Source organism: Lipotes vexillifer, unplaced genomic scaffold (assembly GCF_000442215.2).
Source record: "Lipotes vexillifer unplaced genomic scaffold, Lipotes_vexillifer_v1.1 scaffold837, whole genome shotgun sequence".
NCBI classification, from domain to species: domain Eukaryota; kingdom Metazoa; phylum Chordata; class Mammalia; order Artiodactyla; family Lipotidae; genus Lipotes; species Lipotes vexillifer.
In genome coordinates, this window is record NW_006775771.1 from 1,229,864 (window position 1) to 1,242,529 (window position 12,666).

The 12,666-nt window shown below is 34.6% G+C and overlaps 1 protein-coding gene across 3 annotated transcripts in view; it reads right to left on the minus strand.

Annotated features, from left to right (window-relative positions):
* MON2 (MON2 regulator of endosome-to-Golgi trafficking) overlaps positions 1–12,666 on the minus strand; it is a 124,343-nt gene that overhangs the window by 56,656 nt on the left and 55,021 nt on the right. For 2 of the 3 annotated variants that reach the window (XM_007450187.1, XM_007450188.1), the window contains exons 12-19: positions 10,375–10,610; positions 8,113–8,194; positions 6,813–6,997; positions 5,919–6,031; positions 5,469–5,573; positions 5,028–5,108; positions 4,876–4,949; positions 4,696–4,786 (exon numbers count right to left, since the gene is read on the minus strand). In XM_007450187.1, coding sequence (XP_007450249.1) covers positions 4,696–4,786; positions 4,876–4,949; positions 5,028–5,108; positions 5,469–5,573; positions 5,919–6,031; positions 6,813–6,997; positions 8,113–8,194; positions 10,375–10,610 — 967 coding nt within the window. The remainder of the gene's footprint in view (positions 1–4,695; positions 4,787–4,875; positions 4,950–5,027; positions 5,109–5,468; positions 5,574–5,918; positions 6,032–6,812; positions 6,998–8,112; positions 8,195–10,374; positions 10,611–12,666) is intronic. The other variant, XM_007450189.1, reaches the window with a different exon arrangement.

Genomic DNA, 12,666 nt, shown 5'->3' on the forward strand with positions numbered 1-12,666 from the left:
GAGCGTCCACACCAGAACTGATCATGCTGGCAACCTGATTTTGGACTTCCAGAACTATAAGAAAATTAATTTTTATAGTTTAAGTTATCCAGTCTACAGTATTTTGTTACGGCAGGCTAAGCTGACTGGTATATATTCTTATTAGTGAAGTCTTCAAATGCTCAGGGTTTATGTGTTAATATCAGGAAATATGAAAAAAAACAAAACAAAAAGCAGAAAGGAGGCAACAGAGATCAGGGGAAAGAAGCGTGACATCAAAAAGAGGCAGAGATAAGCGTTGTCAGTTTAGACACTAACAGAAAAGTTGCAGAGACAGAAGACAAACCTCGTTCCTCAGTCGCTTGCATTTCAACACCAGAAAGGGAGTCAGTGTACCTCATAAGTGGCTAAATTAGAGTACCTGGTCCATGTGTTATAAGAACAGTTTCAGTAAAAAGATCAAAGGGCAACTATCTCTAACCCAATATTAATAGAGGTAGTAAAATATACTTAAATGAAAACTAAGCTGACTAAAACCATGAGAATTTTTTGATGAGTGGCTGTGGTAGGTACTTCAAAAGGAGACAATGCATTAGAAAAAAAAAAAAGACAACTGAAATTTTAAAAGCAAATTAAGAGGCTAATAGTTTTACAATTTTTAAGGAAAAAGATTTCATAATTATTCTATACTCAACATTTTTACAGGGCTGATAAAAATCTATTATGGAAATGAGTGATATTATCTTTCTTTCCTAGTAAAAGCCGTTGAACCAAGTACCCTGGGGTCTAAGATAAATATAGTCAGGTTGACACTTCCTGTGTGTGCTAATGCTGTAGGTACCCTAAAAATTTTTGTGGTAGAAAAATTCACCATTCTAGAGACAATATGATACAGTAGTTAAGACTGATGTCTATGAACTTTTAACATGTCGTACTATCACTTAACAGCTATGTAACCTTGAGTAATTTTCTTTATTGAGGTGTAACTGATTTATGATATTAGTTTCAGGTATACAACACAGTGATTCAAAATTTTTATAGATTATATTCCATTTATAGTTACTACAAAATATTGGCTATATTCCCTGTGCCATACAATATAACCTTGCTGCTTATTTATTTTATATATAACAGTTTGTACCTCTTAATTCCCTTACCCTATTTGCCCCTTCCTCCTTTCCTCTCCTCACTGGTAACTACTAGTTTGCTTTTTTTTTATTACATTCAGTAGTTTTTTGGGGGAGTTGTTTTGTTTTGTGGTTTTTTTTTTTGATTCCACATATAAGTGATAACATACAGTATTTGTCTTTCTCTGTCTGACATATTTCACTAAGCATAATACCTTCCGGGTCCAACCATGTTGTTGCAAATGGCAAAATTTCATGCTTTTTTAAGGCTACTAATTTTTTTTAATCTATGAAATGGAGATAATAATATACACAAATGACCTCACGTTAGAAAGTGCCTGGCACATAATAAATCCTCATAAATTGCCTAGTATTACCTCCTCCTTTTCCTCCTTCTTCTTATTCTAATGAGGATACACAGAGGAATCACGTAGCATTTAAAAGAATGTATATGTCCAGACCTCATACCCAAAGATTCTTATATTCATGAAGCCTAGAAACTGGCCCTGACTTGTGCATTTTTAAAAAATGCCATACCTGACTTTGATGCACACAAAACTTAGAGCCACAAGTGAAGTGGTTAAGAATGGAGCTCTGGGGCTTCCCTGGCGGCACAGTGGTTAAGAATCCGCCTGCCAATGCAGGGGACACGGGTTCGAGCCCAGGTCCAGGAAGATCCCACATGCCGCTGAGCAACTAAGCCCGTGCACCACAACTACTGAGCCTACAAGCCACAACTACTGACCCTGTGTGCAACAACTACTGAAGCCCGCGTGCCTAGGGCCGGTGCTCCGCAACAAGAGAAGCCATCACAGTGAGAAACCTGCTCACCACAATGAAGAGTAGCCCCCGCTCTCCACAACTAGAGAAAAAGTCTGAGTGCAGCAACGAAGGCCCAATGCAGCCAAAAATAAAAGAAAGTAAATAAATTAAAAAAAAAAAAAAGAATGGAGCTCTGGAATGAGACATATGTGGGTTCAAATCCAAGCTCTACCAATTACTAAATAGGTGACCCCAGGCAGGTTACTTAAGCTAGTTTTATATTTCATCTGTAAAAAGGGGTTATTACTACTGAACCTGACAGAGTTGTCTTAAATGATTAAATAAATATACGTTAGTACCTGACATACAGTAAACAAAGAATAATAGCTCTTTTATTATTTTTGTTGTTGTGATACTGAGTCTGGTAATATGCCTGCACAAGTATCATCAATACTGCCCTCTTCTGAGAAGTAATTTGCAAGCTTTACCATCAGCTACCTCCTCAACACATTAGCACAAATTCCTGAAGTGAGGACCAAAAATGAGATGACTGGTCACTTTAAAGCCACACCTAAAGGACAATGATATATACATTTTAATTCCTAAGCTATTTAACTCACTCAGAACAGCTGACATTGATAAACTTTAAAAAAAAGTAAAAAAATACAAACGTTTCTACTTATTTTAACATCTGAACATTTATAAATTTTTATAAAAAACACAACTGAATAACAAACTGTTTTACACCTCCATAAAAATAATTTTTATAAAGTTCATACTTGAATACTTTTACAAACTTTTATTTCCATTCCTTATTCACTACATTACTTTACAAAATTAAATCCTAAAATGGAGAGATGTGACCCCATTCTCAGGGAAGTCATCTCTATTCCAGTGTATCCATTTTCTCAACATCTGTTCCCCCCAAGCCTCCCTGAAATATCACATCTACTCCTACAACTCTATTGAAATTATACTCCTCAAGGTGAACAATAAACTAATAATACTCAAATCTATTTTTTTTCTCAATCCTCATTGATCCCGACTTCATGTAACATTTTTCTCTGACTTCCATGAACCTGCCCTTTCATACATATATACCTCCCACTGTTCCTTGAATATTCAGCTCCAATCACAAATTTATCTTGATTAGTTTTAATTCATTTTAGTAAAAATATGTACTAAAAAATCTTATGTAACAAGTCAATAAGGATTCAGAAAATAGGTCTCATATCACTTAATATCTGTACCATTTATTTAGACTCTCTTACCACCTTAACTGCCACTTATCCATGGGCCAAGTGGTTTACATGCTCTTTGAAAGTAGAAATCTTACATTTCCTTTATATTTTCTAGCAAAGTGTCATGTACATAGTAAACATACTGTACTTGTTGAGTGAATACTCAAGCCATTACCATATAAACTTGCTCAGACTTCATTAAGGTACTCTATTAAAAATATTATACTTTTGTGTTAATTTATCTTAAGGATGTAGGATTACTGACGGTATCAAGAATTTGATTACTTCACTGTATTTCATATTATCCTTGCCTTGATTTGGAGTAAACTATAATATATATTTTCAAATACCTGCATGTTTATGTAATTCTCTATGTGCTTTAATATACAAAACTTTGTCCTAATAAGATCTTATTGGCTAATCTTTAAATGAATTACATGAGCCAAGATGACAAGCCACAGTACCCAGAATTATAATTAAGGACTAGGCAGACAACATAATTTTGGATCCTACAGTTGGATATTAAATAAACCATAAGCTGCATTCTCTGCTTTTCTAATTATCTTCTGGGTGTCTTAATTTATTTGTAAATGGTCCAAGTACTATATTTATTCATTTTAAAATGTAGAAAGTATTTTATTTTAAATAATTTCTAAGGTATAAATAAACCCAAATATTCCCATGCTTTTCCAAGTTTAACAGAAAATGATATTTTGAGTATAGAAAGAAATGTTCTCAAAAGTACTGTTCTATTCATTTAGTCAACAAACAAAGCAAAAATTTAATTTTCAAGGTAGGGAGAATCATTACCTTCAGAAAGAAATGATGAGCACCTTATTTTCCAGCCCAAAAAAGGCAAGAGAAACTGAGACATATATTCCTTGGTTTAAAACTTGTACTGCTCCAATCATAAGTTGTAGTCATGAGGATTATTGTAACATTTTGTGGAACACATTTATAAATGTGGTGTTGAATTATTCTTTATAGGAATATTTTTAAAAATATTCAGTACAGGGCTTCCCTGGTGGCGCAGTGGTTGAGAATCTGCCTGCTAATGCAGGGGACACAGGTTCGAGCCCTGGTCTGGGAGGATCCCACATGCCGTGGAGCGACTAGGCCTGTAAGCCACAACTACTGAGCCTGCGCATCTGGAGCTTGTGCTCTGCAACAAGAGAGGCTGCGATAGTGAGAGGCCCGCACACCGTGATGAAGAGTGGCCCCTGCTTGCCACAACTAGAGAAAGCCCTCGCACTGAAACGAAGACCCAACACAGCAAAAATAAATAAATAAATTAATAAACTCCTATCCCCAACATCTAAAAAAAAAAAAAAAAAAAAAAATTCAGTACATGAGAGAAATGGACACAATTTAAAATTATAATACATATTGGCACATACCATAAGCCAAAAAATGTCCTCTTCACTCACCCTTCAACAAATAACCACCATAAATGTAAAAACCCAACAGAACAGGGCTAGCCTACAAGGTATTAGTCCCACTTGTAAAACGCTAAGATCATAATGAATATACACTTTATTAAACAAAATAATATACCATATTTAACACAGAAAGGTAGAATATCACACCTTATTATTTCCATAGGCCATATCCATTGCTTCTAGGGATAAGGAACAAAGTGCATTTATTAAATGATGCAATGATACGTCATCAAGATACCTAAAAAAAAAAAGAAGAAATAAGACATTCTGATCTAAAATATACAGCTAACAATAACGTTTGTATCAATTAAAAAAACTGACTCTTACTGTGAGCTTTCAAACAATCTTGAAAGTATGTTGGAAATCACTGGCAAATCTGTCATCACTGCTGTTGTTAGAACCTAAGAGAAGAATAAAATTAAATGTAACATACAAACATTTTGTGAAGTACTAATTGAGTAAGAATGACTAGAGCTTACCGTACTGGGTCCTTCTACAGCTCTCCCAGGTTTCAAGGCACCACCACTACTAGGCTTTAATCCCAGAATCCATACTAGATGCTGTAAAAAAAAAAAAAAAAAAAAAAAATCAAAACAAAGAAATTTATAAACCTACAAAAATTCCAGTAACTAAAACTAAAATCAGTAGTAGGTATCCAATAACTAAATATAAATTAGTAATTGATATTCATACAAAAAACTTATTACACCAAGCATAGGCAGTAGAACAGGCCATGATAAGAAACATCCCATTGCTTTGTACAATATGAGCCATGTCTTTTTTCTTTTTCTGACTTCTCCTTTTTCATACTTACTGTCTATTCAGGCCTGCCCAAAGGACCGACAGGCACTGGTGAGTTTAACTGTTAGCATTTAGATATAAAAACAACATTGGCCTCTGACCCAGAGGCTACAACATACCTGTAGAGTTGCCAAGACAAGTTGCCATGATGTTCCAAGAACAGCCCCATGGCAGTGTGCCAAGTTAAGTAAAGTCCTCATACACTGGATATTTTTGGAAGTTAGCTATATTAAAAAAGGATATATTTGTAAGAACTGTTATGCATTCTTGAAAATTATAAGCTTATAAAGAGGTATTAACGTATTCAAATTTTTTTTACTAAAAAACAAAAATGTTAAGAAAATAGGCTTGGATGGTTTTGTACAGAACAAATTCATTTGCTTTAAAGTTGTGTTATCATAGTTGGTTGTAATAATGTCACTCCGTATTTATCTAGTTTTTCTAAAAGTATCATTCAGATAAAAGTAAGTATAATGATGAATTTTGAGAAACATAAAAAAAGGTACGAAAGATTTCCTTGATAGTTAATTAGTATTAAATGGTTACCAAGAAAAGAAAAAGTACTTTACCATTACTGTCCCTTGAGGCTGGACTGCTAGCGGTTGACCCACTGCCACAACTTGCTGGTGAGATTCACTTGATGGACTGATCATCATAACACTTTGGCCCTGAATGGAATATGCTAGAACACAAAGGAAAACCTAAATAATTAAAATATACTTTTCATGTTGTACTCAAAGTAATGTTATATTTTAAAACATTAATTTGATTAAAATAAGTTCAACTATGACACTTATTTAGTTACCTATTATCTATATGCAAACATTTTGAAAACTAAGGAAGTGCAAAAACAAAGACAAGTTAGGCAAATATTAAGTAATTTTATACATAACTTTAACAAATTATAAAACTTTGGTAGATTGCTTCACAAGCAAAATAGAATTTAGGACACTTACTATTTTAAACATGTATTCCCAGTAAACTTTTCTACTTAAAGTTGAAGAGAGACCAATACTCACATTTTCAGTTTGAAAACAGCATCACACTGAAATTTATTTATATGACATGTAAAACGTAACAAAGTAATCAACAAGATAAAAAATTTTGAATGTCAACTTAATCTAAGTGGTGGCAAACATTACTGTTCTACTAGTTCCATTAAAAACAAAACAAACTAACCACTCCCATTTCAACAGTATGCTAGAGTTTACAAAGGACTTCTAGATTTATCTTCTTTTATCCTCACAATCACTGTTTAAAATTGGTATTACTCTGCCCTACTCCCACCTCCACTGTTTTAAAAAGATGGAAGAAATTGAGGCTCAGGGGCATTAACTTCCCACAGAGGTCAGAGACTCAGTGAGTGGAAAAGCAGAGGCTTGAACTCAGAATTTCTATGATCTCTTCCCTATGCCATGTCACCCCGAGAGATGAAGAGAACTCTGAGGAAGCTGAAATCTTACATTTGTTGGAAAGTGTGGCTGCAGTGGTGGTATTCAATACAGTAAGAGCATAATGGGGAGGCAGGGAACCTTTGCATATTGCAGTTATAAAGGCATCTCTTGAAGTTACAAGGCCCAGTCTTCCACAAAGAGCAGCCATAGTCAGTTCAGCTTTTAAAATATTCTCAGTGGCAGCTTCATCTGTGCTGAAAAGAAAAAGTATTTTATTTAGTATGATTAACTTCTTTTAAATTATTCTGCCAAACATGATGTGGAACTAGGCAGTCAGTAAAGTTTTAAGAAAATCTATTTAAAACATTGTCAAAATCAGTCTACTTAAGAAGAACTTTTAACTAATAAACATCTGAAAATTTGAACTGGTTAAAAGCAATTTATGACACATATATTCATTAATGAAGAAAATGGTCAAGAACTCAAAGATATGACTTAAAAATATCAAGCATTTTAAAATCAGTAAATTCTATAATTCTGAAGAAAAACATCAAAAAATTGAATAATATAATCATCATCATTGTAAAAGTAGTAGCAAAGCTTAAAATAAAAAAGGCATTCTGTGGATAAAGAAGATGTGGCACATATATACAATGGAATATTACTCAGCCATAAAAAGAAACAAAATTGAGTTATTTGTAGTGAGGTGGATGGTCTGTCATACAGAGTGAAGTAAGTCAAAAAGAGAAAAACAAATACCGTACGCTAACACATACATATGGAGTCTAAAAAAAAAGAAAAAAGATTCTGATGAACCTAGGAGCAGGACAGGAATAAAGACGCAGGTGTAGAGAATGGACTTGAGGACACGGGGAGGGGGAAGGGTAAGCTGGGACGAAGTGAGAGAGTGGCATGGACATATACACACTACCAAATGTAAAATAGATAGCTAGTGGGAAGCAGCCACATAGCACGGGGAGATCAGCTCGGAGCTTTGTGTCCACCTAGAGGGGTGGGATGGGGGGGGAGGGAGATGCAAGAGGGAGGAGATATGGGGATATATGTATATTGATTCACTTTGTTATACAGCAGAAACTAACACACCATTGTAAAGCAATTATACTCCAATAAAGATGTTAAAAGAAAAAAAGAAAAGAAAAAGGCATTCTGTTATTTTAGGATTGTGTTTTCCATTATAACATGTGATAGGATGGGGGAAGAGGATGGCAGAAAAATAATAACATTCCACGAACATAAAAACTAGTATTAGGAAATAATTCTCAGGATAAATTTAAGGAAACCATTTTAATGGTTTGTTGTTTTCTTTTTAACTGCCACATGCAATATAAAACTTACAAAGACTTAATACCTGGCATCAAGAAGGAGTGAGAGTGCAGCAAGCAGACCACACCAGCAGGCATTCACCATTTCTTCCCAAACAGCTCTACTAACTTAAAGGAAAAACATACAATATTTAATGATAATTATAGATGTCACAGCACTTGACAATATGTCAAACTCTATAATCCCCCTTATCACTTGGTAATATAGCAAATATTCCAAAAGCAACTCAATTATTAAATAATAAAGCTGTAACATTTAATATATATCTGAATAAATGAAAAATTTAAAACCATACCATAGTTTCAGAATTCAAGAAGTCTTTTTTTTTTTTTGGTTGTGCTGTGTGGCTTGTGGGATCTTAGTTCCCCAACCAGGGATGGAACCTGGTCCCTCAGCAGTGAGAGCGCAAAGTCCTAAACACTGGACTGCCAGGGAATTCCCAAGAAGTTTTAAAACTGAGTTGTTTTAACATATCAATGATAAGATCTTTCTTACAAAAGTGATCTTCAAAATATATATATATTTATATATATAATATCAGTTCCTATTCCCTTCCATTTCATTGAGCCAAACTTTCGGCCTATGTGACCAGCTGGCAGTGAGACACTGTGATAAGCAGGCTCAGCCACGAGACTGGTTACATACTCTGTATATCGTGCAAATAAGTAAATACACAGAGTAAAATAGGATCAAGTTTCTCACTGTTGGAGAAGGAAATTACAAATATGGAAAGTTAAAAGTAAACCCTGTGGTATTAAACTGGAATTGAAAAAATTGGTGTGACCTCATGGTATTTAATATAGAGAGATATATGTTTTTATTTTTATTTATTTACTTTTTAAAGATCTTTTTAAAAATTTATTTATTTATGGCTGTGTGGGGTCTTCATTGCCGCGCGCAGGCTTTCTGTAGTTGCGGCGAGCGGGGGCTACACTTCATTGCAGTATGTGGGCTTTTCATTGTGGTGGCTTCTCCTGTTGCAGAGCATGGGCTCTAGGCGCTCAGGCTTCAATAGTTGTGGCTTGCAGGCTCTAGAGCGCAGGCTTAGTAGCTGTGGCGCATGGGCTTAACTACTCCACAGCATGTGGGATCTTCTCAGACCAGGGTTCGAATGTGTCCCCTGCACTGGCAGGTAGATTCTTAACCACTGCACCACCAGGGAAGTCCCAAGATACATATTTTTAAAATGTAGATAGATGTGTGCTCATGTATGTGTATATTTCTATTCATGTACCAAGAAGCATACCTAATGCCCATGTGTTAGTTTCTAAATACTATTCTCCACTAAAAGGAACTAGGGCTCCTTGGAAAAATAACTGACTCCTAGGTTAGGCAAGAAAAATCCAAGATGATCTTAGAACATTTTGCTGTATCAGACAGTAAGGTAGTGCTCAGAAAATGACAAAATGACATGGGACGATAAAAGGACACAGGGGCTAGCTTGAAAGGGGTCCCAAATGGCCATGTCAGGGATAATGAGCATTAAACCAAATAATGATAATCAAAGATTGTAACTCTTTGAATAAAATAGGAATCCGAGAGTCTATACTAATACAAATAAATAAATGAAACAAAATAAATGAGGAAGAAGGGAAAGCTCTCTTTTACAGATGTCTCAAAGTATTTCTCCAGAAAAAGTTAATAATTAACTTTATACTGAAGAAACAAGGCACACATCATACTAACCAAATGATAAAAGTTAACATCATCAGTGTATAGCATAGCAACATTTCTGTGGTAGCTCTGCCAAAAATGAATATATTGAATCTAATTATGAGGAAACAAAAACAAACCCAAGTTGACTGGGCTGTTCTCTTCAAAAATGTCAAGGTCATATAAAACATGGAAAAATTAAGGAATTGTTCCAGACTGAAGGAGGGTATAGAGACATGCAACTGAATTCAACATGTAATCCTAGACCATAAAGGACATCACTGAGGCAAATGGCAAAATTTGAAGGACATTTGGGATTCAATGACATATTGAATTGATGCTAAATTTCTGATGGTGACTATACTGTGGTTAAGTAGAAAACTGCCCTTATTTTTAGAAAATACACTTTAAAGTACTAAGGGGTAATAGGCCTCATGTCTGCAACTTATTCCCAAATAGTTCAGAAAAAAAGTATAGTGACATGTATATAGAGAGAACGATAACGCAAATATTGTAGTTAACAATTAGAATATCATGGTGAAGGATATATGGAAACTATTATTTTTGCAATTTCCCTGTAAATTTAAAATTATTTCAAAATAAAAATTAAAAATACAGAATCATAATAATATACCTATTGCTTTATCCATTTGGTCTGATGTTGACTGTAATTCTTGCTGTTCTGATGACTGTGTTGGTGAAGAAACTGCTTCAGTGGTAGTAGTCTGACATTCTGTTTCAACCTCTCCTAACTCTCCTTCAATCATACTAGTGATTCCACGTACAAGGTCTAGCAAACAATGGAATGCCACGGACATAGCATAACCTTCTGGTATAGTTGGGGGCTCAACTTTGTCCAACATCTCTAGGCTGAAATTATGAAAATATCAGATGCTTAATGAGAAGCCACAATGATGAAAATATATATAACTATTTCTATAATCTGTAGACTACAGAAATTAAGATTAACAGAATAGCAAAAGTAAATGGTCACTACTGGGTTTCCTTTGGAGGACAGATCCCTTCATGGTATTCTAAGAAACTGATTAGAAAAATTAAGGCCTGACCAGTATGATAACTGATTATTTTAATAATTCACTTTTTGCCTCTCCCCCAAGTTGTGCCAGTATTTTCATTAATTGTTGACATTAGAAAAAATACTTACATACAAAATAGAAAAAGACAGATTACAAGCCATCTCAAACTCTGACTTAGCTGCTTTTAAAATAAGCTGCTATATCAAATCGGTAAACAACAAGGACCTACTATATAGCATAGGGGACTATACTCAGTAGCCTGTAATAACCTGTAATGGAAAAGAATCTGATAAAGAGTATCTATAAATATTTATGTATAACTGAAATCACTTTGCTGTATACTTGAAACTAACACAATATTGTAAATTAACTATAATTTTAAAAAGGTAATAAATAAGTAAAATAAGATCTTATAAAATCAAATCAATCCTATAAAGAGGAAAAGAAGCTTTCATACTAGGGAAAATTATTACTGTGAGATATCCAGCTCATCTGTCATCCTATCATCTCAGATACAATCGGCCAACAGGGTAAGGTAATACTTAAAGCATCAGTGTGTCACGTTCAAATTTTACAGCAAGTTATACTCTGTAATTAGGACATAGCTTTCAGACGGAAAGACAGCAAACCTTTTGTTTCAAATCATGACAAACAGGTTTTAAATTCCTTAAAATGGAAATCTGTCAAGATAATTCAATGGAGAAAGAATAATTCAATGGGGAAAGAACTAATGGATATTCACATGTAAAAGAGTGATACTGGAGCCTTACCTCATACCATATACAAAAATTAACTCAAAATGAATCAATGACCTAAATGTAAGATCTAAAACTAAAAACTCTTAGAAGAAAACATGGGCAAAAATCTTTATGACCTCAAATTATGAAATGGTTAGGTATGATATCAAAATGCATAAGTGACCAAAGGAAAAACAGATAAACTGAATTCATCAAAATTAAAAATGATCGTGCTTCAAAGGACACTATCAAGAAATGGAAAAGACAATCCACAGAATGCAAGAAAATTTTTGCAAATCATATATCTGATAAGGGACTAGATGTTGAATATGTAAGAACTTTCACAGCTCAATAATAATAAAAAGAAAACCCAATTAAAAAGGAGCAAACGATTTCAACAGACATTTCTCCCAAGATGATATATAAATGGCCAATAAGCACATGAATGAGATGCTCAATGTCAATTTGAAACACAGTAAGATACCACTTACCCACTAAGATGGCTATAATCAAAAGACAGTAACAAGTATTGCTAAGGATGTGGTGAAACTTAAACCCTCACACATTGTTGGTGAAAATGTAAAATGGTGTGGTTGCTTGGGAAAACAGCTTGGCAGTTTATCAGAAAGTAAAAGATAGAGTAACTATATGGCCCAGCAATTCCACTCCTAGGTATACATCCAGTAGAAATGAAAACATCTATGCAAAAACTTGCAGGCAAATGCTCATAGCAGCATTATTCATAGCCAAAAAGTGGAAACAACCCAAATGCCCATCAACTGACAATGAGATAAACAAAATGTGGTTATTACCATATGGTGGAATATTATTCAGCCACAAACAGAAAGTACTGGTACAACCTGCAACATAGATGAACCTTCAAAACATTATGCTGAATAAAAGAAGCCTGACACAAGAATATTTATTGTATGATTCCATTCATATGAAATATCCAGAATAAGCAAATCAACAGAGAAAGTAGATTAGCAGTTGCTAAGGGGTAGGGAAAGGGAGACTGGAGAATGACTTATTATGTTTTTTTTTTTTTTTTTTTTTTTTTTTTTTTTGGGGGCGCGGGGCCCTCTCCCTGTTGTGGCCTCTCCCGTTGCGGAGCACAGGCTCCGGACGCGCAGGCTCAGCGGCCGTGGCTCA